Source organism: Ceratotherium simum, chromosome 6 (assembly GCF_057802395.1).
Source record: "Ceratotherium simum simum isolate JZ-2026a chromosome 6, ASM5780239v1, whole genome shotgun sequence".
NCBI lineage: Eukaryota > Metazoa > Chordata > Mammalia > Perissodactyla > Rhinocerotidae > Ceratotherium > Ceratotherium simum.
Window position 1 is genome coordinate 80462515 of NC_141905.1, and position 26962 is coordinate 80489476.

The 26962-nt window shown below is 48.9% G+C and overlaps 1 protein-coding gene across 1 annotated transcript in view; it reads right to left on the reverse strand.

Moving 5' to 3' along the window:
- Window positions 1-26962, reverse strand: part of LOC147916916 (scavenger receptor cysteine-rich domain-containing protein DMBT1-like) — a 50320-nt gene that overhangs the window by 12557 nt on the left and 10801 nt on the right. The window contains exons 9-22 of the mRNA XM_087433017.1: window positions 26388-26711; window positions 23431-23475; window positions 20921-20965; window positions 20484-20543; window positions 19327-19638; window positions 18228-18257; window positions 13020-13049; window positions 9197-9241; window positions 7839-7868; window positions 6658-6690; window positions 2846-2999; window positions 2350-2552; window positions 1592-1912; window positions 907-927 (exon numbers count right to left, since the gene is read on the reverse strand). Of these exons, the coding sequence (XP_087289143.1) occupies window positions 907-927; window positions 1592-1912; window positions 2350-2552; window positions 2846-2999; window positions 6658-6690; window positions 7839-7868; window positions 9197-9241; window positions 13020-13049; window positions 18228-18257; window positions 19327-19638; window positions 20484-20543; window positions 20921-20965; window positions 23431-23475; window positions 26388-26711 (1653 nt within the window). The remainder of the gene's footprint in view (window positions 1-906; window positions 928-1591; window positions 1913-2349; window positions 2553-2845; window positions 3000-6657; window positions 6691-7838; window positions 7869-9196; window positions 9242-13019; window positions 13050-18227; window positions 18258-19326; window positions 19639-20483; window positions 20544-20920; window positions 20966-23430; window positions 23476-26387; window positions 26712-26962) is intronic.

Genomic DNA, 26962 nt, shown 5'->3' on the forward strand with positions numbered 1-26962 from the left:
AGAAGAGGACAGAAAAGAGCCAATCCCAATGTAGCGAGATGGAGAAGCGATCAAGTAGAGTCCAGGCAATGGTGGGAGCCCAGAGCTTTGGCTTCTGACCCAGACTGAGCAGGGAACAGAGGGCCGATAATCAGGGGCCCAGGCGAAAAGGTGGAAAGGAGTGTTCCAGCCAGAGGGAACAGCATCTGCAAAGGGACCCTGGTAGAAGAGTCCCTGGCACACTTGGGAGACCTCAGTGTGGATGGAGCAGGGAGGGGAGGGAGAGAGGAAACCAAACAGACAAAGGGAGTGAATCGTGGAGAGCCCTAGAGATCGTCCTGAGCAGTGAGGATCTGTGCCCAGAAGGCCCTGAGGTGTCACTCGAAGGTGCCGAGGCTGAGACTGACACTGGCATTTCATAGAAGGCCCTGGCTGCAATGCAGAATGGGTGGGAGGAGCAGGCCTGAAGCTGCTCTGCTGCAGGAAGCCAGGTGGTGAGGACGTGCGGGTGGGGATGGAGAGGAAGGTCTCAAGGAGCCAGGAGTGTGCTGGGAACACTTAGAGAGGTTCAGCAGGAGCTCAGGAGCTGGCCATCAGGAGCTTTTGCTGGTTACACACCGAGCTCAGCGATGAAGCAGGCCCCATCCAGCCCACACTGACCAGGGTCTAGCGCCTAAAGGGATAAGCAGCCTTAGGGTTCCCGGCCTCTCCTAGGGACTGACCAGAGACCAGAATCTCATGCTGGCCAGGCTACTGAAGGACAAAGAGAATCCTAGAGAGAGGCCCAGCTCTCCTCGGGTTGTGATGTCAGCTACAGGGGATGCCACCTGTTAGAGAAGGCACAAGGACAAACACGCCCTGCACGGTCCAGAGGCCAGCAGCAGAGAAGGGCAGTCAGACGGTGAGATGGAAATCAGGGGTACTCACCAGAGGTTGTTGTGTAGTTTCCTAAAAAGGAATAGAGGAAAAGCATCAGTCACTAAAGTGTGGCTGGAAGGAAGGGACGAGGCACGGACACACCCATGCGACTCATGGACTACCCCCTCAGTGAGTGCACCTTGGTCCACTGAGTTCTTGCTGTGAGGCCTGTGTTACTAGGAGGAGGCCTAAGTGGTTTCCCCAGCTGTTTCCCCAGCCCCATCGTTACTTGGGGGTCATCAGCATCACAGCCAGGGGTTATACCATCATTTATTCATCATTTCCTACATGTCCAGACTTGTTCTAAGGGTTTACACGCATTACCCATTTAAATTCTCTGATCACAGTTGGAGGCAAGTACTATCATGGTCATTTCCTCTTAATAAACGAGGAGACAAGCTTAGAGAGGTTAACTCACTGCTAAACGTCACAGAGCAAACGAGAGAGTAAGAACACACACAGGACACCAGCTACGTGTCCAGCATAATGGCCCCAGGTCCCAGAAGCCCACCAGAGAGAACGCGGCCCATGCATGGCCTCCTGGAGTGAGTAGGCCAAGGGGACAAGCTGACAAGCTCTTGCCTGTCCCCTCCCCAAACTGAGCCACAGACGCCATCAGCCACCTGTCCTTAGCTCTCACATTGAGGCAGGTCAGAGGTGCAATGGGCCTTCCATGAATGACATCACGTGATACCTGAGCAAATGACTCCAGCATCTTCACGGTGGGCACAATTACGGGAGAACCAGCCTCGGTTCCGGCACTGCCAGAGAGTAGATTCCGTTCCTGAGCACACCACATCGTCCAGGGTGATGGGGCCAGAGCCATGGCCAAAATAGGCGTTTCCCAGGGCTGATACTGCATATCCACAGCCCAGCTGTCTGCAGACCACCTGGGCATCCTGAATGTCCCAGGAATCATCACAAACTGTCCCCCAGTTGCCACCTTGGTAAATTTCCACACGCCCGGCACATGCACCAAAGGAGGAGTTGAAATTGACTAATCTCAAACTGGCGTCTGAAAGACACATACCATAAATATGATGGCCACGTCCCACAACAAATCTCCAAGGCTGAAAAACCCATGGGCCTGCCTTCATCCCCAAAGTCACCAAACGGCACCGATCAGGGTATGGACAGCTCCATGAGTGAGCTGGAAGGGGCTCCAGACATCACAGAGCTAAGACCCCTCACCCTCCAGAAGGGGAGGTGTTGGCACAGCAAGGTGAGTTACTAGGTCCCCCAGGGAGTTGGTGGCAAACCCAAGGCCAAGTGTGTCCCCTATTCTCCACACCTCGCTGCCTTGGCTTACCACAGTCACAGCGAGAGACAAGGAGAGTGGGCAACGCGTCACTGAAACCCTTCTTGGATTTCCCGTGGGAACCATGATACACACAGAAGAGGGGGCTGCATAAGTACATCGAGCCTCGAAGGTCAGGTCTAGATTCCACTCACCTCCTGGAAAGGAGTTATACCAAGCAGAAAAGCCGGTGTTTTGGACACTGGCATCACTTCGGAATCGAACAATTATTCTGTTGTAAGAAGATGTGAATATTTGCCTGGTGCCATTACAGATTTTCCCCAGCAAATTACTGCTGTTCAGTGATCCATCAAAGATTTCAACATAATCATAATTGCAGCTACTGTGTAACTCCAACCTGTACGGGACAATGGATTCATGTCATCACTGAGGTTTCTATTGTTCCTATATTTTATAGAAAGTTTGGATTCACGTGTGATGCTACTGACTCTAAGATTTTCTTCTTGCTCTTCCTCCGTTAAATCAAAGCACTTCCCAACACTGCCTGATGCTCATGGTAGGGAGCAGAGCAACCTGAAATCTAGTCCAGGGTACGTGAGAGCGAAAAACACCCCAGTCAGGACACAAAGCAAACCACAGGGTGTGCAGTGCAGGACCCATCTTTCACCCGATGACCTGAGTGTTACTTACTGCAGGTGGTTGAAGCCCAGGTTTATGCGGTAGCCAGAATTCACTTCTATCTCCCAGACACACTTAGCATTGTTCGGGTAATATCCAGGGTAGGATGGGCTGGAAATTGTCCCACTGGCACTGAATAAGAAGCCACCACAATTTGAAGAGGGTCCTATAGAGGAGAGAGAGAGGGACGTCCTCGTTGTGGCGGGTCTTCAGATGCGTTGTGACGAGAAATTGTCTTCTGGGTAAGAGTCCTCAGGTTTCATCCTCTGCACTTATAACACGACTCAAGTTTTCCTTGAGCAAGTCCCCTCTCTCAGGCCTGGCCCCAGGCCGCCCCCCATCACGGGCCTTCATCTGAGTCTCTACTTCCCCCATACGGCCTAGAACAGTGATTCTCTGGCAAGAGGTGACCCAAGCTTCAGAAGGAGCGTGTATCGCCTTGTAGCAAAAATGCCAGGAAAGCAACAGAGTGACTGCTGTCGTTGTTCAGTCCATTACAGGGAGGGAGTTGGGGATAAATCCTGGCTGAGTGAAGTGCTGGCCCATGGAGAGCACTCTGTCCTGTAACCATTCCCTCGTGTCTCCTGGGAACACGAGGTTCTGCCACCTGACAAGAAGCAACGTAAAGGGGGCTCAGGAGCAGGGCTTCTGCCACAGAAGGCCTGGGCTTGCATCTCGGCTCTGCTCTCATCAGCCCCAAGGTCTTGAGCAAGTTACTTAAACTCTTTGCCTCAGTTTCCTCATCTGAAAAAGGGGGTGGTAATAGCATCTGTCTCATCAGATTCTTATGGGTATCAAATGAGATAATACATGTAAACCCTTAGAACAGCGCCAGCGCATAATAATTAGCGCCCAACAATATTAGCTCTCATGATTTACCAGAGAGTGATAAATAGTATTAAGCATTGAAACTTTTTGTTGGTTGGTTTATTTTAATAGATCATTTAAAAATGTTTTTGTACTCAGTGGCGATGTAAAGTAAAACTGATGTTCTTCCTTATTCATAACTCTTTTGGTTTATTTTTTCTGGAGTGTACAATTCAATGGTCTGTGGTATATTCAGAGCTCTGCAACCATCACCGCAGTCAATTTTAGAACATTTTCATCACTCCAAAGAGAAACCCTGCCCCCATTAGCAGTCACTCTCCATTTTCCCTCAACACCCTCAGCCCCAGGCAACAACTAACCTACTTTCTGTCTCTACAGATTTGCCCATTCTGCACATTTCCTATAAATAGAATCATACAATATGTGACCTTTTGTGACTGGCTTCTTTCAGTTAACATAATGTTTTCCAAGTTCATCCATATTGTAGCATCTATCAGGACTTCATTTCTCTTCATTGCCAAGTAATATTCCATTGTATGGATATACCATATTTGCTTATCCATTCACCATGATGAACATTTGGGTTGTTTCCACTTTAGGGCTGTTAGAAATAATGCTGCTATCTACGAACATTTGTATATAAGTGTCTGTGTAGACACATGCTGTCCTTTCTGAGTATACTCCTAGGAGTATAATTGCTGGGTCATGCAGTAAACTCAACATTTAACTTTTTGATGAAGTGCCAAACTGTTTTTCAAAGCAGCTGCACCACTGTACATTCCCACCAGCAGTGTTTGAGGGTTCCGATTTCTCCAGTGCCTCACCAACACTTGTTATTATCTGACTCTCTGATTCTAGCCAACCTACTGGGTGGGAAGTGCTATCTCTTTGTGGCTTTGATTTGCATTTCCCTGATGACTAATGATGTTAGGTATATTTTCATGTGCTTGTTGACCAGTTGTGCATCTTCTGTGGAGAAATACCTATTCAGATCCTTTGCTCATTTTTTAATTGAGTTATTTGAATTTTTATTATTGGTAAAAGTTCTTTATATATTCTAGATGCAAATCTCTTATCAGATGTATGATTTGCAAATATTTTCCATCCTTCTTTGGGAAAACAGTGTTTCTTAAAGATAATTTGGACTTTAGAATATGCCTACCCTGAAGTTCTATTTCTATGCTGGGAAATAATCCAGGATAAGGCCAAAGTTTTAGACACAAGGATATGCATACAGATTTCTAAAAATATAATAAAGACTATTATAAAATAAAATAAAAATCTTACTGTATGCAATTACCTAAGTATATAAGATATAATGTGAAAGAATCAATTCTTTTGTCCTACAATTAGTAATTGTTTAATAAATAAGGGTATATCCATACAATGGAAAAATGTGCAGCCAGCAAACTTTATGGTGTAGAAATAATTTCAATGCCATAAAAATGCTAACTTTAAGGCCATGGAAAAACTACTTCTTATATACTCAAGTGAAAAGGGGTGTTATAAAATAGGGTATAAAGCATGCTGTGATTTGTGCGTATGTGTCTATATGTGTATATGGAATATACATCAAAATGCCGACAGCAGTTATATACTCATCCATTCATTCATTTGCTCGTTTATTCTTTCTACAAATATTTATGGAATCCCAGACATGACACTGGAAAATAAGGATGCAATCAGGAAAAAGGCAGACATGGTTCCGGCCCTCAGGAACTGCACAGTTTGTCAGAAAAGACAAGCACGAGCTTTTGCAAACATACTTCTGAATTTGTAATTCCCCAGCTTAAAACTTTTCCACAGTTCCCTCTGCCCTTAGGATAAAGTCAGGAGTTTTAACCTACGCACTAAGTTCTGAATGATCTGGCCCTCGCCCAGCTCTCTGACAGTCCCTCCTGCCACCACCTCTCACTCATTCGAAAAGCCAAGCTCCTTCCCACTCAGGCCTTCAACGCATTCCTTCCGGCTGGAAGGCATTTCGGCAAGTGCCCCTGCTTCTCTTGTAACGCTCAGCACAAGCGTCACTTCCTAAAGAATGTCCCCAAATCTCTCGATCCAGTAAAGCCTCTACTACTATGGCCTCTTTGCACACTGAACTTTCCCTCTGAAGCACCTGTCACAACTGCAATTATATCAGTAAGTTGATATTAAGTATTTAATTCTACGAGCTACCAAGAGAGTTCAGTTTCTCTTTTTCATCATTCTGTAATTTCACAACCATTCTTAAGGGCAATTTGACCATATGCACAGCAAAGATCTTAAAATATTTAACATAAGAAGAGTTAGTATTGATTAAGTACTTTCTATGTACCAGGCACTATTTAACTTAGGTCCAGTAAATCTATCTCTGTCTTAAAGGAAAAATTGAGAAGCTACACAAAGAATTATTTACAAAAATTTTCTTCATCACAGGGTTATTTATAATAATAAAGAAATAGAAACAACTTAAATGCCCAACAATTGGGGATTAAATAATTTATGGTCATAGCTGCACAATGGAAACAATGAAGGCATTTAAAATGATGGGAAGAGAAGATTCAATGACATGAAAAAGTAGCCATATCATTTCCTAAGAGCAATGGAAAGCTCTTGAACCATGTCCATATCATGAGGTAAAAATTACTTGTAAAATCATGATTGTTTGTGAAATTATCCATTTATAGTCTCCCTTCTTCCTCCCAAAGCTTTGGAGATACGAGAAGAAATAAAGCCTTTAATTCTATCCTTTAAGAATCACTTATCTCATTTGCTTAAAAGAAGGAGAGGTAGATCTCCTTAGTTCAAACGAGTCATCTACCTAGCAGGGGAGACATGAAAGTTGCCTGTGTACAAGCCGTTGGCCGTGAGTGCAGGGTGCGGTGGGGCAGCCTGGGTAGGCGGCGCATGCAGGCTGAGATGGGCTGTGCATTTGTAGGCATCTGCTTCATGGACAGCCAAGCCTGGGCATAAGAAATCCATGCCCTATGGTCCAGGTGGGAAAAAGTGATACTTACCCTCAGTGGTTGTAGGGAATGGGTGCCGCCAATCTAGAAAGAAAATGAAGCAATTATAGGATTTCAGTAGATAATTTTTAAATTCATGGTCATTAGTCTGATAGAGAAAGTTAAATCCTTTTCATACGGCAGGACTTCTCAGAGCCTTGACGATTTCAATTTGGACCGTAGATGGCCAAGAAGGGCCAGTGTATGTAGCACTTCCCAATATACTGTCACTGAAAACTTTCAACGGCATAGAGAACATTAAGGGGGCTGTTCTCTCCATGGTAAGGAATTCTTTGACAGACAGACATTTGCAGGGGTGTCATTGGCCATTTTTCTAAAATGGTCACAATTATCCACGGGATGACTTGGACAGTCATTTTCATCTGAAATGAGCAGAGGACTGAAACCTCTTTCCTCGTAGCTTCTCTGGAGCAGCGCTGGCAGCAGGCTGAGGCAGGAGGCCAGACAGGCTCTCCAGGCTGAGCTCAGGGAGAGCGGTGGTCCTGGGGACTCGGCTGGTCACCGTAACCAATTCCAGACCCTCCAGGAGAAATCACTCCTGAGGGGGAGCCTGCTCCTCTCCTACTTCTGGAAACCTGAGAGGGTGGCTTCCAGAGAGGACTCTTGCCTAGGGCGGCAGGACTCGCCAGGACTCCTGGGCGGACACTGAGCCCTTGGAGGAGGCCCTTTGCTGAGCATCAGGACCAGGATCCAGCTGCAGCCAGGCGGCCAGGCGCCAGGATCAGACCCAGGACTCATTCTTTAGAGATTCCTCCCTCTGCCTCACCCCGCCCCGCCCCGCCCCGCCCACAGGGACAAGGAGAAGGAAGGACACACCCCCAGCATCCTCCTATCACTTTCAGGTGGCGATCCACTTCCATCCTCCCACCAAAGTCTCCCCGGCGGGGACCGGGCCAGGGCAAAGGTCAGGGAACGCGCGGCCCGTTCCCTGAGTTTCTGGGGACGCTGTCAATGCGCCCCGTGAAAGCTCACACTGACGTCAGGACGGGAAGACGCAAGTCTCGGGACTCCCAGGACTAATCAGGAAGCGCGTGCCGCGTGTCTCGGTGACAGAGGGCGAGAATGAGGCGACCCGTAGGTTCCGCACAGAGCAGCGGTTGGCCCGGAGTGAGGAGAAAAGGGGGGGGGGCAGGGAGCAGAGGGACTTCCCGAGGACGTCGCCGGGTACTTACAGGGCAGAGGTGTGGACCGGGACCGCACGTCTGTGAGAAAGAGAAGGAAAGTCGGACCCAAAGCGCACAGCGGCCCCAGCTGGTCTCCGAGGTGGAAGAGGCGCAGGGGCTCACGCCGAGCTGAGGCTGCTGGCGCGCCCGCTGCGTGCACATCGCCCCCCAGCGCCGCGAACCTGTGGGTCCTCCGGGAGCTCCGCCCTCTATCCCACCGCCAGTGCCTGCCTGCCTGGTTGGGCCTGGGGGCTTCCTCCTCTCCGGAATAGGACGGCCCCTTGGCACGCCCGGGACAGGCCGCCACGGCCACCCCACCGCCTCAACTCCCCTGCGTGGCTACAGCAAGGAGGGGTCCCAGCAGTTCTGGAGGAAGAGCCCATTCCGGCGGCCCAGGGGCAGGGAGTCCGAGACTAATCGGGCCGCCCCCGAGACCCTGCTGGGGATCGAGCTCCAGCCCCAGCGGCCTCGCTGGCTCATCAGCATGCCGGGCTTCAGCGACCCGCCACTGCCCACAGCCCGGCGGCCCCCTTCCCCACTGCTCTTCTCGCCCTCCCCAGTTCACGCCGGAGCCTGGAATCCTGTTCTCTGAGTCGGCTTCTGGGAAGACCCAAAGGAATGCACCCGTCAAGGGGTGAGGGTGGTATATTTTCCAACGGCACCCTCCAAAGCAGTGGGCTGAGAAGGAAGGAAGCCCCAGACAAAAGCGGGTGTGGACTGAGCGCTCGACCCTGCTGAGAAGGAAGAGGTTCCTTCTGTCTGCCTGCAGAACAACAGGAAACTGGCAGTGACTTTTCTTCTCAGAGCCCAGGCTGCCAGAACCTCAGGCTGTATTGACTGTACCACCTAGCTCTCTCAGTAGAGGCCCCAGTGGGGTGCACAGGTCCTCTGATGCCCACAGGCAGAAGGACCACAGTTCCTCCATGTTGAGAAGGAGCCAAGGTGGCCTAATATGGGCTCAGGAAAGGGCACAGGCAAGGATGCTGCCCCAGAACTTTTGCACTTGACTCTCCAGGCCCTGCAGCCAGAGACCCAGCACCTCTGCCTGGCCAGGGATCAGCATGCATCAGTGAGAACCAGAGGGGTAGGCACTGAGCATGGGCAACAGGATCTCCCTGGAGACAGGACACCCACCTCCACCTTGGAGCTCTTTGAAGATGCCTCTGCAGGTTGATTCCTTCCCAATCTCAGGGACATTGTCCGTGGAAAGGATACACATTCAGTCATGAGGCCTTGTTCAGAGAGCCTCCCCTTGGGAGCTGAGTACCCCCACCTCTTATAACTTCTGCACCTCTTCTGGATCAGAGATGAACCTATGGGTACAGTAGGGTAATGAGCCCAGAGGGATTCCACATAACAAACATTACCTTCCACTGCAGTTGTCAGGTGTGCCTCCGTGGAAATCAAAGAACCTGCAAAGTGGAGAAAAGGAGAGGTCATTCCAGGAAGGCCCTCGTTCAAGGAGGGTTGGGCCTCTGCTTCCTCAACTCTGAAACAAGAGGTTGGATGCTGAGATCCAGAAGCCCCGCCCTCTCCTAAAAATCTATATTTCTTTCTTGTGAAACAGCACTCAACTCTCAGTCACTTTACTGGCCCTCATTCAATGCTGAGATGCCACCAGGGACACTCTTTGCTCCTGTCATCATCCTCCCACCTCCTCTATTCCTCTATTCCACAGTCTCCATCCAAAAAATCACCCAGTTGATTAACAGCCCCACCTGATTCACAAGCTTGTACTTCAAATACCAACTGCCTATTTCTATGGCTCAAACACACCCCTAAATGACAAATGTCTATGATCCCTGAGATATTCCTGAAAGGTGACACCATCCAGGAACACTGACAGTTTTCCAAGATGCATCCCCAAATGCTGTAATAAACTCGCTCAAAAGTGATAGCTTGGAGGGCCACACTCTCTTCGGGAGCCCATACTCTTGTGGTGGTTGGATTACCAGGGTCACATCCTATGCATGTCGGCATGTGCACACCCCAAGCCACATGGCAAATGTCAGAGGTTGCTCTAGAGGTCAATAATTTAACTAGAACCTTGCCTTGGATGACATACAACAGGTGGCATCCTCAGAGGTTTCCTTGTGGCTTTAAGGACTCCTTGGTGCTTGAACACCTACCAGCACTCAGTGAACACAGGAGGAATGTGGCGCTGGGATTCGCTAGGTCGAGTCAGGGAGAATTTCTCTCTCCCACTGAGGGTGTAAATCTCTTTTGCTTGTCATTTAATCCCCAATAAAGAGAACTTACTGGTTATTCCTCATTGTCATTTTGGTGTAGATTTAAATTTTAACGACCAGAAGTCCCGAATCCTTCTCCCCCACTTTTAAAAGAGGAGAAAGGGCCACTTAGGAAGGTGTTAGGTCATCTCAGGCCAGGATGGCCATGATGCTGCTCATCGGAAGGTGTCCACTAGGTGAACATCAGCAAGCTCTGAAGGGGACTGAGATGGAAGCCCGCCTCCACCACTCCTAGCTTTAGGACTTTAGGCAAGTCACTTGGCCTCTCTGAGCCTCCATTTCTTTATCTGTGAAAAGGGACAGGAATACCTGCCCTCTAACCTCAAATGAGACATCACTTAGAGTAGAGCAGGTAAACTGCAAAGCATTATGCACATGTGCTGTGATGTTGAGGATAGCAGGAGCTCCTGTCCTCAGAGTGGCACAGGTGACAGCACGAGGCAATGTCTGCACTACCTGAACACAGGAAGCTGGTGTCTTCCCTGTGGCCACATTCATGGTGGAACCACCTGCTGTGAGGGCAGCTGACAGGTAGGCCTCCCACCCAGGGCAGTACACTGGGCCCAAGAGAATGTTCCCTGAGCCCTGACCAAAGCGGGCCCTGCCAAGGGCCAACGCTGAATGGCCACAGCCCAGCTGCCACAAGATGACGTCTGCGTCCCAGCTGTCATCACACATGGTGCCCCAGTAGCCTTGGTACAGGACATCCACCCGGCCCTGACAGCGGTCACCTCCATTCACCAGCCTCAGAGGCAAACCTGCATTGACACGGTGGAAAGCCCTGTCTTCCCCCTCTCGGTCCCCTGATTTTCACTCCCCAGCACTCCGTGTTCTCCTCCTTCCTCTGACCACTGCCCCGTCTCCTTCACCAGTTGCTCTCCTCTTCGGGACCTTACATATTGCTGCTCTCCCAAGCACTGTCTTAGCCCTCTTCTCACTCTGTCTTTCCCCCCTGAAGGACCTCATGTACTCTGAGAGCTTCCCAGGAAGACGACCCCAAATCCGTCTCTCCAGGGCTGGTCATCCCTGACAGTGCCAGCCTTAAGCTCTAGACCAACATTTTCAATGGCCTCCTGGATATCCCAGCCCACCATCTCATACTCAACACAGACTCTCTCCTCCATTTGAATTGATGGTGTCACCATGCTCCAGAACAACTGTGTTGGAAATTTGCTTGTCACATTTGATCCCTCCTTCTCCTCACTTCTTATATCCAAGGGCAACTTTCACTTTATCACCAAGGTCATCTTTTCTTTTATTCCCACCGCCGTTTTGCTAGCTTAGACCTTCCTTCACTTGAACCCGGCCTGCTCCAGGGACCCCCCAGTTGATCTCTCTACCCCTGCCCCTCCATTCTCTATCTATTCACATTCACTGATTCAACCAGCATTTATGGAGTGCCTACTCGGTTCCCATACCCATGCTGAGATGATTTATCTGTCTCTCCCAGACCATCCCAAATTTGATCTTCAGAAAGTACAGATATATTCAGGTCACTTTCCTGCTGAAAATGCCTCAATGTACTCTCCACTGCCATCAGGATCAAGTCCAAGATGGTATTTGTCCAAGACGGGGCCTTGACCTACCCTTTCAAGCCACATGTGAGGGGCTCAGAGAGCCTGATTCTCACCGTAAAGCTGATCACAACTAGGGAGACAATGGGCAGTGTTCCTGCCTGACACGATCCTGCTAAATCACCCACACTGATCACGCAGGGAAAACAGAGACGAGGTCCTGAGGGATCCAGCCCAACATCCTGACAGCAGGAGCCACATCCTGGGTGTGGCTTTTCAGTGGTTAGTTTGAGGTGGTGAGAGATTTGTGGTCGGGGAGTGACCAGAGAGGCTGGAATGGGATGGAAGAGAAGGGAGGAGGTGGCTGCTGTGGTTATTGCGAGAGGAGGAGTCAGGGAAAGAGGGAGGGAAGGTAAATTGCCTTGTTTCTGGGGTATTCTCACGGAGCATTTGAGCTTCCTCAGCCCTCCTTGGGGCCCCCTTCTGGTCACTCCTGTGAATGCAGGAGAGCTCTCCCTTTCCCTGCCTCAACCTGTCCCTTGCTGGACGTCAATCACCAGAAAGCTGTCCCTTGAGTCCTTCCCAGGAATGCTCACAAGGCGTGCTCTGAAAGGGCAGGGATTGGCCTCAACTCATTGAGCCAACAACTCACTGGCAGGGTCAGCTGTCCTGGGTTAGCACATAAAGGACCCTGACATGTCAAAGCGCACACACTCTCACTGTGGAGTAGGAGGAGAGGCGAATACATTTAGAGAGAATCATGGACAAAGGCAAAGGCACCTGTTCTAGGTTCAAATCTCTGCCCAGCCACTTACCCACCATGTGACCTTTGACATGTAACTATTGATGGCTTACCTAACTGGGTCCCGGTTTCCCCATCTGCAAAATGGGGGTAATTATGCTATTCACATCAGTGTTGTTGGGAAGATTTCATGATGATAGCACCTACTGTGTGCATTAGTTGAGCACTGATGTGCCAGGCAGTATTTTAAGTGCTTTTTGAATATATTAACTCACTTGATGTATAAAAATAATTTTGTGCAGGGTATATAGCGACCGCTGGGAGGATGTTAGTTCTCTTCAGGAAAACTGCCATGAATGGTGAGAAGAGGCGTTGACTCTTCGTCTCTTGGGACACCAAACTGAAGCCAATCTCATGCAACGAATGAATGAATGAATGAATGAGAGGCGAGAGAAGAAGGAAGGGGAAAGAAAGATGGGCCTGGCTGAGTGTATGCTTGGGAGGTGCCTAGGGTCTTGGCACCCCTTGACCCCTCCCTCTCCATCCCTGTGTTCTGAAGGGCAGACACTTGCTCTGTGGCCAAGCCAGCACTCAGCCTCAATTAGCCAACAGCAGCAGCAGCAGAACTGGCTGACCCTGCCAGTGAGCAAAGCCCAGGAAGACAAGTAAAGCAAAAACGTCTTACCATCGGTGGTAGCCTGGGGGTTCCAGTGACCTAGAAAGAAACCACAGTCACCTTAGAAAGGAGGTTCCGCTGTTTGTACATGATCTCCTACAGTCAGATACTGGCTTGAGCTTCACCTAACAGTCATGCCAGGGGGCGCTGTGGTTCAATCCTGGGTTAGTGTGTCGCTAGCATTCTTGCCGTGTTTGGGGTTTTGCAAGAGCAGATGAACACAAGTGGGTAGGATACGGGGTGCTCAATAATTTTAGGTGTAATAAAGTACATGTCTATTTACCAGGCTCCCTAACGCTACAGTCTCTAGTCACAGGATGTAATCTATGCTCAGAAAGAAAGGCTGGACCAGAGAAGGCAGTTTAAACTGGTTGTCAAGGATTGCGGGTGGCTGCTGAATCCACCCTCCAGTCTGAAATTGAGTAGAGTCAGCACTGGAAATTGCCACTCCAGGCCCCCTAATTAAGTAAATATTTTGGTGTCAGATATCCTGTTCCTTCTGATACATACCCTGAGAAATTTTCACTCTATCTTGAAGAAAACCAAAATCTAGAGAACCCTGGATCTTCACCACCAGTGAGGCCACGCTAAAGCTCTCCAGGCCCCCTTCAGGTTAACCCTCAGTGTACTGTCAGCGTCCATCGGACTCAATTTCGTTTTTTGAGTCTCTTTTTTTGAGCAAGTCTAACTGTATTTGTGAAGATTGATATTTTATGATTTTTATATACTTTTAAAGATCTTCCAAAGTGGAAAAAGAATATTTATTCATTAAAGATATAGGATAAAACTCATTCTGTACTACAGTTACTATACGGATTCATTGGGTCCTTGTACAAATCCAAGATACATTTTGGGTTATAGTGATCTCATTTTTCCTATATCTTGAAACATTTTTCTACTTCATCATTCAACGAATTAGTTCCTCAGTTATTAGTTCATCAATTCTATTATGAAAACGACATATAATAGGAATATGGAAGAATAGTGGCATTGCCTAGAAGGAACATAAAACAGTGAAATAAATCGTCACTCTTTAGTGCCCAAAATATTGCATTATCTTTCAAGAAGATATTTTTGTGTGTGTGTGTGAGGAAGATCAGCCCTGAGCTAACATCCGTTGCCAATCCTCTTTTTTTCTGCTGAGAAATGTTGTCCCTGAGCTAACATCCATGCCCATCTTCCTCCACTTTACATGGGAGGCCGCCACAGCATGGCTTGATAAGCGGTGCGTCGGTGCACCCTGGATCCAAACCTGCGAATCCAGGGCCGCGGAAGTGGAGTGTGCATACTTAACCACTTGAGCCACCGGGCCAGCCCCCAAGAAAAAATTTTTTTAAAAGACTGGAGACACTGTCTTTATAGCACACTTTTAGCTTTTATTAAATGTGGTTACAAATTCAGAATTTTTCATTTTCTATTGGTGATGGCAAAGAGAAGAAAATTAACAAAGGAAGATGTTTCACAATAATTAGATGAAACAGAAGAGGAATACAAAGAGACAAAAAACACTACCCTAGATGCTACAAATGATGGTGAAATTGATTGTACAATTGAAATCTCAGACTATGAGTCTTCAGAGGATGATATGCTAAATGAATTTCTGCAAATTCAAGAGACGAGGAGTCAGTAATATAATTCTAAGTGCAAAAAGAAAATACGATCCTCTCACTGACTTCAGTGGGAAGGATTTCATCCACGATATTTTGCAGCAAGAACTCGAACCATCTCATTTTGCTAAAAGGACTAGAGATACCGCCCTTTCATCTTTTATGATGCTAATGGGCCCAAATCTACTTAATACAAAGAGATCTGCTATGTTTAAATTGTTATTAAAATTTCACCATCCCTTGTTTCTTACTTCATGAAATAGGGAGGGTTAAGGCATCGGATAAACTTCCCAGATATTTTTTAAAGTCAAGTCCTCCCAGGAGCAGCCGTCAGGGCTCAGAGACTTGAATTTCTCTGACAGAACCAACAGGCCAGTGAGGGTCCTTGATGTCAGAGAACTGCACCACTGGAACAGTCTCTCCACCTGGAATGTGGGGCCCACAAGGGACTCTTCCAGCTACCCTGCCTGATGTTGTTGATGGCCCATTAAGAGGGCCAGTGAGGCCAAGTGGCTACACACCCCTGAAAATGAAGAAGCAATTCACAATAGAAACAGGCAGCCAGAGAATTCTTTCAACAGACACCACAGTACCAGGAAGGGTCTGCCCCAGCACATCCCCACCTCATTTCCGACATACCATCCCTACTCCCACACTCAAGGGCAAGCTGACAGACATGCCTGAGAGAATCCTCCATTCAGAACTCTGCTATTTGAACACAGTTCAGAGGACACCACGCAATTCCCACTGCCAGGCTCCAGGCATCTTGCTTAGTCACTTGGCAGTCAATGTCAGAATCTGCATCCAGCTCAGAAGCTCTGAGCTCCAGAGTCTTGACAACACTCATCCACAGCACCAAACAGAACACTGAAGGTGTCTCTGCTTGGGCTGTGTCCATGCATTTTGAATGAATCCTCTTGCACAGACTTATTGAGACCAACTTGCACTCTTCCAACAATTAACTACATAGTTACAGATGACAGCGGCTGCCATTTTGGGAACGGTGGTAAATCGCCTGGAGAAAGAAGCTTCTACTTGTTTGTTTTCCAGGAAATGGAAACAGACTGTTCTCTAGCACTGGGGATCAGTGTTCAAGATAGCTAAGCTGTCAGATTGGACCAACTAGGAGCCACAAAGAGTTCTCTCAAGATATTCCCCAAAGGCCTACTCACTTCCCAAGGGAGCTGGTACCTGTTCATTTGGACTCAGCCATTGCCCCAAATCTCCCAAAGTACCTATTGTGTACATCTGGACATTGTGTACACTATTGCTCACCTGGAGGAAAAACTGAAGGACTTGAGCATTAAAAAAAGCAAGGTATCATCAAACAAGCCCACTTCTAGCACATGGAACACTCCAGTTATTCTGGAAGAGAAGCCTAAGAAGATTGTATAGTGACTCCAATGGCACTCTGGAAAGTGCTCTGGAACTTAAGCAAATGTTTACTGAAGAGTTATTACATCTTCATAGTTTGTTGAAGACAATACCATGTGTTACTATTTATACGCACTATCTCTTTTAATCCATCCTCTAACCCTGTCATCGCGATTTACAAATGAGGACACTGAGGCACAGACGTTATAAAAGTAGCCCAAGGACACACAGACTCCAGCTCTACTGTGCATGCTTTTAGCTATCATCCCGTGCTGCCTTTTGTCACAGCCACTGCCTGCTACCAGCCCACTGCTTGTGGTTCTTGCAAGGAAGGTGGTCCAGGCCAACCTACTTTCCATACACCCGCCACAATTGGGTTTCCAATTGGAAGTCACCCAGCAGCCTTGACTAAGACTCCATACTGTTTTCCCACTGATTTTACAGCACCATTCCAGGATAAGAACTTTTTTGATCATAGTGGTTTTCAATTTTAAGGTTTTCATTTTTCATCTGTCACGAGCAACCAGGTTATTTCATTCTCTCAGGTATGATCTCTTCTCTGTCATACAGTCTCTCCCATGTAGTGGGTTTAAGGATTTTGTGGATGGGAGCCTTACCTGAGCCCTCTCCATGGAGTCTCAGTGTCCCCAAGCCAATGGCCAGCCTAAGGGGATGGTACAGAGGGACAGGATGCCACAAGTGGAGATGGTGCCAGATTGCTCATTGCTTCATGGGTCAGTTCACGATGTGACCAAGGATGAGCGTCCCAGAGATTTACTCATGGTATATCTCTGGATTTGCCTCCACCATCTCCATCCAGATTTAGACAAGGACTTAGAAGGCAAATAAGAACTGGAACCGACTGCAGCTGTCTACACACAAGCTCCTCACCCATTTGCCGCAAAAGACAAAAGGGGTTCGACCACCACTGGCAGGCAACACTTCCAAAACTTCGTTGATCAGAAGTCTTTTTTTTTTAGAGTTTCAGAAAATGTGTCAAGGGCACAGGTTGGGAAATGGGACCTTGAGATAGCCTCCCATTGGGGCACTACTCTGGCTAGCTACAATATTAGGATGGCTAAGCCTGCAGGAGCGGGGGTATCTTACTGCTGGGGGAGGGTGGCTGCAGTCAACCTAAGTCTATATCTGTTCCCTCAAGTTCCTCACAGCAGCGACAGTGAATAACAGAGAAACACTCTTCCCTCCTGCTCTGTCTGGCTGACTCCTACACCGGCTCTGGACCTCAGTTCACCTGGGACTTTCTAGAGACCGCTCTCTCTCTGATGGCTTGAGCACGTCTCTCTTGCCGTGTGCCTCTTGCTCCAGCATTTATCACGGCTGTAATATTAACTGAATGGTCAGTTGATTAATGTCTATCTTGCCATTAGACCCTACGTCCCTGAAGGCAGGGAACATGTTCCCCTGAAACAACACAGAGAGATTCCATGCTGTGGTCTTTCCTGCTTAGAAGGGTCCTGGTAGGACTGGTTCTTGCTGCAAGAGGTAGCAAGGATATTAAGGCCATTATGAAAGGTATGTAAAAGTTTGATGCTAGCAATGCACTTGTGGAAAAGTCTTGATATCAACAAGTGACACTTCTGATGTAGCCAAGAACCATCTGGGAAAATGTTAAAAACCTAAATTCACTTGACGTTAAGTAAAATATAGACATTAAGAAAAAATAAGTAAAAATAGATAGTGCTTAAAATATATATACATATCTTCTGTCACTTCTCTTGGACATTCTTAGCAAAGTCATGCTTCCATAATTCTATTGCAAACACAAAAACTTAATTCAGTACTGGGCCATGCAGCATTGTTGCTCAATGTGTGGTCTGCAGGTCTTCCTTATTTTTGGTTCTGTAAAAATGCAGATTCCTGAGCGCCACTCCAGGCCCTCCAAATCAGAGACTCTAGATGAGGGTAAGGCGAATTCTAAGGACCTCGCATTCAAACAAATAACCCAGTTGATTTGGATGTGCAGTGAAATTTGAGTCAATGGCAAAATAAAATAGAGGAAGAACATAACTGTATGACCACACGGTCCATTTATGCTAGACCTTAAAGATGTTTCTATTGCCTTTGTGTTTCTAGAAGGGACACAAATCACACTGTTGTGCAGACCTCATACCATTAATTAAAGTTCAGTGAGGCAGTACTTATTCTTAAGATTGAATGTGTAGAATGAAAAATAAATTATACACAAAATACAGCATATTCTTTTCAGTGTACTTACCAGGTGTGCTGAGAAGACCTGATGGGGAAACTATAAAGGAATAAAAGAAAAATCAGACACGCGTGTGGTTCATCCACAGGGATCCTGACCGAGAAATCCACCTTTGGACCCTTGCTTTTCTTACACTTGACTCTGAAATAGAGACATAGCAACTTCACGGGTATCAATGTCAACAGATCTATAACCAGTTTTTGAAATTTAATTCAAACCGATAAAGATTTCTGGAGTCTCTCGTGTGTGCACCACAACATGTCAAACTAGTCCCAGAAAATGTGGTGATTATAAAAAAGGGCTCTTGATACCTTAAAAACAAGTTCAATGAAACAACACCCTTTAAGATTTTGTGCATTTGTTTCTGCACATTTCCTGTTGCAGATATTTGCTTATTTCAGTAAAATAGAAATTAACCTTTCATCACTGTAGAAAAACAAATTATGCTTGTGCAAAAATGCGGACCCATTGCTTTTCTTATTTATTTGAGAAAAGTTAGCCTAAGCAGCTTGTCTTAAAAGGCATGAGGAGTTGAGGTTGAGGGCTTTGATTTAATTTAGCAGTTCTCAACTAACTGAATGGAATGGCTAAAAGCACAGATTAGTAACTCTTTGGTCATTTAGCCCAAAAAGTTAAGTGATTTTGTGTTGACAGAGACAGTGGGAGATAAAAATCTCTCTCCTTTCCCATAAGATGACAGAGATGATATTTACTGAGACTTACTAGCCTTCATAGGATTATTGGGAGAATTAAATGAGAAAATCCAGATAAAACGCTTATTGCCCGGACTGGTACATGGTCAGCAACCCAACAATGTAGCTACTTCGGCAATGAGATTATGATGATCACTATGATTATACAATTTCAATCACTCGTTGTCTTAAGTATTTCATTATCTCATTTGGTCCTCATGGCAACCCATGATGGAAGGGTTCCCTTATATTAAGAGAAGTAAAGTGAAGCACTTAGAGGTAAAATAAGTTGCCCAAGGTACCACTTTTATTTCCATTTTCCTGACAGAAACATCAAAGTTGGAGAAGGATAGGCATCCTTACTATTGTGCCTCTGCCCTGTGCTGCATCATTTGTACTACCTCTTGGAGGCCCACCTGAGCAGATGACGCTGGCATCTTCCCCGTGGCCACAGTTGTGCGAGAGCCAGCCGTTGTGGGGACAGCTCCACAGGTAGGACTCGTTTCCAGAGCAGCCCACATTGTCCAAGACAATAGGCCCTGAGCCCTGACCAAAGCGGGCACTTCCTGGCGTTGACAGAGCTGGGCCACAGTCGAGCTGCCTGCACACCACGTTGGCATCATTGGTGTCCCAGCCGTCGTCACACACGGTGCCCCACGAGCCCCGGTACAGGACCTCCACCCGGCCCTGACACCGGTCCACTCCGTTCACCAGCCTCAAGGCCACATCTAGAGGAAAGCACAGAGATTTCACTGTCTGTCCCTTCTGAGGGACAAGATGCCCGGCCTGTGTGAGATGCAGAGCCCTTCACAGTGAGCGGGGATCCAGAAAAGACTGGACAATCAAACGGAGTCCTCACCCTGTTTCTGTGTTTGAAATTAAGAAGCTAAAGATTCTGCCTCTTCAGTGGAGTTTGGGCAACCTGTATCCTGAGGGGCTTTCGTGGTGACATCACTTTCAGGTCCCACTTCTGTCCCCGGCCTGACCTCTCAAGTCCACTTCCAAGCATGAAAAGCTTGTCCTGCCCGTGGCACAGCCCTTTCCCCCCACCATGGGAGCACCCACCGTGTGCCCGGCACTGCCATGGGGATTGCTCCCCACTCAGAAAGTAGAGCAATAACATTCCGGCTCTCAGCGAGAGAGCCAGGCTTGCTTCTAAAAGGCCTGTGTCCCTGCACACTTGGGACATCTCTTCTCCTCCCTCACACACACCCCACGGTGCCGATTTTTAAAGTTTACTCGTGGCAGACGGTTTTGAGCATTTCCTAACACGCGAAACTCTGCTCATATTCAAGAGCTTGACATACGTCATCTTAGTTCATCCTAAAAACAACCCTGTGGGAAAACTGAGGCTCAGGAAGGTGACCCCAGATCAACTGACTCGTGAGTGACAGGGGCAGGATACGTACTCAGGCCATTGCTCTTAATCATTTTACCTTTCTGCCTCCTGATATTGTTTTTAACATTTGAACAATTTGGCCCAAATCATACTCTGTGCTTTGGCACAAGCCGGCACACTCATGGACACACAGGACTATAATAAGATGAGGAAATAGTGAGCAGGAGAAGTTACCGTGTAATGTATCACCTGAGGCAGAAGTATCCACCGTATGCCCATGACGTGATAAAAGTTCTAGAAAAGGATATTAAAAAAAAAGCGATTACATCCAGAGAGACTCGGTTAGATGCTGCTGTTCCAAACTGCCTCTGCTGCCCTACTGAGTGGCTGTAACCACTGCTGGACCCCCAGTAGGGCTGCCTGGGGTGCCGAGATCTTAGGAAGGGCCTGTGGCTATGCATAGGCGGGAGTGGAGATTTGGGACTTGGGTCCTGTCTCCTGGTCAGAGTGGAAACTCGCAAGGAAGGGCCTGAGGCCTCAGGTGGACCCCATCAGAGGAGGCCCTTCCTGTCCTGCATCTAAAACCCAGCAGGATTCTCTGCAGTGGTCCCTCCTGAGTCCTTGCGGCTGGTCTTGGGTCCCACAACCACCCAGTCCCAGCGTTTAATTACCAGTTGGCGTCTGCGTCTCCACAGAAGTGGTTTCCATGGTTGTTGCTGAAAATACAAAGAGAAAAAGGCCAAATGAGAGCTCTTCTGTAAACAAGCATTAAATCTGATCCCCTTGCTCGTTTGAGCAGAGAAGGGGGCTGCACCACACTTTACTTTGGAGGGTTAGCTGGGCCCGTCACTCATTAATTAATTCACTCAGTGAATATGGGCTAATCTCTGACCGCACATGAGACACTGCACTAAAAGTTGGGGAGAAAGAAGGGATCCACCAGAGAGGGTAAGGCTCAGACCTCTGGAGCTCAGAGGCTACTCAGCAGCTAGACTTGGTAAGCGGCCAAGAGGAACAGAGAGTGGAGGGGGGCGGGACTCTCAGATGGAGCAATTTGTGGGCTTGGGAGAAGGGCAAGAGCAATCCAAAGAGGAACGGGCATTTCCTGGTGCAGACAGAGCTGGGCCACAGTTGAGCTGTCTAGGACCATGTTCACGTCATTGATGTCCCAGCTGTCATCACCCACCGTGCCCCAGGAACCCTGGTACATGACCTCACCCCGGCCCTGACACCAGTCACCTCCGTTCACCAGCCACAAAGCTAAACCCGATTTGGTCCCTAGAGGAAGGCACAGCATTTCTCTTGTATGTTCCTACTGAGAGACCAGGTCTCCAGCCTCTAAAATATTCCTAATTCTTCCCGGTAGACAAAGATCCCTGAGAGAATCACTACCCGGGATGGAGCCTTAACAAGCCTTGAATAGAGTTCTTCATGCGTAAGGTACAGCGACTGCTCTGCCAAAACCCAATCCACTAGAGCTTCTGAATTAAAAATATGCACGTCTCAGCTTGCATCCTGGAGAGGACCTAGAAACTGTCGCCATGTTTCTTCTCTGGCGTACCATGGGCAGAGCCCCAACTCCCCTGAACCTGGGACTCATGACTGTCCGTGCCGAAGAGTCACCTGGTGACCCCAGGATGTCCTAGCAGGAGCTCTGACACTCGTCTGGGGCTCTGAGGTGGGCTTGGAGAGCATCCTACACTTGGTCCTCCTGGCCGCACACCAGGTCTTTGAGGCCAGAATGGCCCGGGTCAGCACAGAGCTGTGCAGATGGGACAACTGGCACTGTGGACAAGAGACTGATCCCACTGGCCACCGACCCAAAGCACACATGCTCCTGCAGACCCCATGCTCTGACTAACCCTTCCTCACCCACTGGAACACGGGCTGTGAAGGAGGCTCCCAAACAAGCCAGGCACTCTGGTTCACAAGGGACCTCCCTTTGCACAACATGCTCACAACACTCTCTCTCACTCCATCCCCTAAACGTTTTCCTGAATAAGAGTCAAACTCATAAATATACTCAGCATCCTGACCTGCAGAGAAGGACCCATATGAAATTATCCATTACCTATTGCAGCAGGAGTCTCAGTATTTGTGATAGTAGTCTCTGCATATACAGATAGTAGAAGGAGAGAAAAGCAGAAACTACAAAGTTAAGTCTTCTCTGAGGAGACTCAAGGACTGAAATAAACTAGAATCTGCTGAAGACATGTCGTTTTTGATCTTGAATGTGTCTTGCTGTGTGACTTTGGAAAAGTCAAGGAGTTGTCTAGTCTTCAGTTCTTCTACTCTAAAAGGCTATTTTTTGGAGGAAACATCTCTGCATAAACCTACTGACCCTGATTCTGATGTTCCCACATGTGACCTATGCAAGGCTCCAGGGGATAGATGCAAAAATGACTTTTCCCTTCCTGATGCTTCTAATTGATTATTCTTGTCTAATTGCATTGGCTAGTACCAATGACTAGTACATCTGGTATTGACATATGTACCATCAGGATTCCCAACTGATCCATGCTGACTCCTGGGTGGGGGCCTTGGTGTGGAGGCTGTCCTTCCTCTGGTCCTAGGGCTAAAGTTTCCCATAGGAAATGGGCAGTGACTTTCCTTCCCAAAGCCCAGGCTGCCAGAACCTCAAGCTGTTTTGACTGCACCTCCCAGCTCTCTCACTAGACGCCCCAGGGGGGTGCACGGGTCCTCTGATGCACACAGGCTGAAGGACCATGGATCCTCTATGTTGAGAAGGAGCCAAGGTGGCCTAATATGGGCTCACGGAAGGGCACAGGCAAGGATTCTACCCCAGAAGGTTTGGACTTGCCTCTCCATGCCCTGCAGCCAGAGACCCGGCACCCCAGCCTGTCCAGGGATCAGCATGTATTGTTGAGAACCATAGGAGTGGGCACTGAGCATGGGCAACAGGACCTCCCTGGAGACAGGACACCCACCTCCACCCTGCAGGTCCTTGGAGATGCCTCTGCAGGTTGATTCCTTCCCAATCTCAGGGACATTGTCCATGGAAAGGATACCTATTCGGGCCTGAGATCTTGTTCAGATGGACCCCCCTTGGGAGCTGAGAGTCCCCAACTCTTATACCTTCTGACCCTCTTCTGGATCAGAGATGAACCTTTCGGTGCAGTAGGGTAACGAGCCCACAGGGATTCCACGTAACAAACATTACCTTCCACTGCAGTTGTCAGGGGTGCCTCCGTAGATAACAAAGAAGCTACAAAGTGGAGAAAAGGACAGGTCATTCCAGGTTGGCCCTCATTTGAGAAGGGTTGGCCGTCTGCTTCCTCAACTCTGAAACAAGAGGTTAGATGCAGAGATCCAGAAGCCCCGCCCTCTCCAAAAAGGCTATGGATCTTTCTTGTGAAACAGCACTCATCTCTCTGTTATTTTACTGGCCCTCATTCAATGCTGAGATGCCACCACGGACACTCTTTGCTCCTGTCATCATCTTCCCACCTCCTCTATTCCTCTATTCCACAGTCTCCATCCAAAAATCACCCAGTTGATTAACAGCCCCACCTGAATCACAAGCTTGTACTTCAAATACCAACTGCCTACTTCTATGGCTCAAACACACCCCCAAAGGACAAATGTCTCCGATCCCTGAGATATTCCTGTAAGGTGATGCCATCCAGGAAGAATGACAATTTCCCAAGATGCACCCCCAAATGCTGAAATAAACTCACTCCAAAGTGACAGCTTGGAGGGCCACACTCTCTTCGGGAAACCATACTCTTGTGGTGGTTGGATTACCAGGGTCACATCCTGTGCATGGCGGCATGTGCACACCCCAGGCCACATGGCAAATGCCAGAGGTTGCTCTAGAGGTGGATAATTTAACAAAAAACTACACCTTGGGGGACACACAACAGGCGGCACCTGAGAGGTTTCTTTGTGGCTTTAAGGACCCCTTGGTGCTTGAACGCCTACCAGCTCTCAGTGAACACAGGAGGAATGCGGTGCTGGGATTCGCTAGGTCAAGTCAGGGAGAATTTCTCTCTTCCACTGAGGGTGTAAATCTCTTTTGCTTGTCATTTAATCCCCAATAAAGAGAACATGTTGGTTACTGCTCATTCTGTTTTTGGTATAGATATAAGTTTTAAAGACCAGAAGTCTCCAATCCTTCCCCCTCGCTTTTAAAAAGAGGGGAAAGAGCCACTTAGGAAGATATTTAGTAATCTCAGGCTGGGGATGGAGATGATGCTGCTCATCGGAAGGTGTCCACTGAGTGGACATCAGCAAGCTCTGAAGGGGACTGAGATGGAAACTTGCCTATACCACCTCCACCTTTAGGACTTTACGCAAGTCACTTGGCCTCTCTGAGCCTCCATTTCTTTATCTGTGAAAAGGCACAGTAATACCTGCTCTCTAACCTCAAATAAGACATGACTTAGAGTAGAGCAGGTAAACTGCATGCACGTAATGTTGAGGACAGCAGGAGCCCCTGTCTTCAGAGTGGCACAGGTGACAGCACGAGGCAATGTCTGCAGTACCTGAACACAGGAGTCTGCCGTCTTCCCTGTGGCCACATTCATGGTGGTACCACCTTCTGTGGGGGCAATGGACAGGCAGGGCTCCCATCCAGAGCAGTACACTGCACCCAAGAGAGTATTCCCAGAGCCCTGACCAAAGTGGGCCCCACCCAGGGCTGACACTTAATGGCCACAGCCCAGCTGCCACCAGATGACGTCTGTGTCCTGGGTGTCCCAGCTGTCGTCACACACGGTGCCCCAGTAGCCTTGGTACAGGACCTCCATCTGGCCCTGACAACGGTCACCTCCATTCACCAGCCTCAAAGGCAAACCCGCAGCGACACAGTGGAAAGCCCTGTCTTCTCCCCCTGATTTTCACCACCCAGCACTCCAAGTGCTCATCCTTCCTCTGTCCACTGCACTGTCTCTTTCACCAATTGTTCTGCTCTCTCCAGACCTTACATATCACTGCTCTCCCATGCGTTGTCTTAGACTTCTTCCCACCCTGTCTTTTCGCCCTGAAGGACTTCACGTACTCTGAGAGCTATCTAGGAGGAAGACCTCAAGAAAAACTCTCCAGTGCTGAGCAGCCTTCACAACCCCACGCTTAAGCTCTAGACAAATGTTTTCTATGGCCTCCAGGACATCCCATCCCACCATCCGATACTCAACACAGACTCTCTCCTCCATTTGAATCGATGGTGTCACCGTGCTCCACAACAAATGTGTAGGAAATTTACTTGCATATTTGAACCCTCCTTCTCCTCACCTCCTAAATACAAGGTCATCTTTCACCTTAACATCAAGATCATCTTTCCTTTTATTCCCACCGCCATTTTGCTAGGTTAGACCTTCCTTTTGTTGAGTGTGGCTGGCTCCAGGGGCCTACAAGTAATCTCTCTACCAGGGACCCAGCTATTGAATCCATTCATGTTCACTGCTTGAAACACCACTTATGGAGTGCCAACTTGGTGCCAATATCCACGCTGAGTGAATTTATCTGTCACTCTCACAATGTCTCAAAATTGATCTTCTGAAAGTACAGATATGTTAAAGTCCCTATCCTGAATAAATCCTTCAGTGTAGTCTCTGCTCACACTAGGATCAAGAACAAGTTGGTATTTGTCCAAGACGGGGCCTTGACATGCCCTTTCAAGACACCTGTGAGAGGCTTAGAGACCCAGATTCCCACAATAAACATGACAATAAAGGGGTGAGGATGACTCATTTTCGAACAGCACCCCCAAAAGCGGTGCGCCGAGAAGGAAGCCCCAGAGGAAACGCGGGTGTGGACTGAGCCCTCGACCCTGCTGAGAAGGAGGAGGCCCCTTCTGTCCGGCCGCAGAACGGTGGGCGCTCTCTGCGGCCCACTGTGCCCTCACGGCTCCAAAGCAGTTCTGCTTCCTCGCTGTTGGCTGTTGGCCGAAGAGGGGAGGGGAGCTGACCCCGCCGCTCCCCACCCCCACCCCCCCCCACCCCCGACCTCGAGCTTTCGCTTTCGGGGCCAGCTGCCCCCGGGCCACCTTGGGAGGCACAGGATCTCTGGGAGGGGCTCGGGTGGGGGCCGCGGGCGGGCGGGAAGTGTGTGTCTGTTCTCAGCAAAGATCGCCCCCCCCCCCGCCCGGGAGGGGGTCCGGGGATCTCGGAGGCCCACCTGAGCAGACGACACCGGCATCCTCGTGGTGACCACAGTTGTGGCTGTTCCAGCCGTTGTGGCTGCAGCTCCACAGGTCGGACTCGTGTCCTGAGCAGCCCACGTTGTCCAGGAGAATCGGCCCTGAGCCCTGACCGAAGCGGGCACTTCCTGGGGCCGACGTGGCCCGGCCACAGCCCAGCTGCCTGCACACCACGTCGGCATCGTTGGTGCCCCAGGCGTCGTCACACACGGTGCCCCACGAGCCTCGGTACAGGACCTCCACCCGGCCCTGACACCGGTCATCTCCGTTCACCAGCCGCACGGCCAAACTCGGTTCGGTCCCTAGGGGGAGCACAAGAACACCTCCTCCGTGTCTCTCCTGAGGTCCCAGGCCCCAGGCGTGTTCCAGACTCTGGGGCCATCGTCATGGCTCAGTTCCCTGGGCAAGCAGTCACCTTGGAACGTGCCCAGGGGTGAATCCGCTTCCCGGGGAAAGGAGCAGAGACACGCTATTCTGCCCCGGGCTAAGGATGCCCGGACGGAGGGAAGCAACCCTGGAGCCCCGACGGAGGTGAGCAGGAACGGGACCCCGA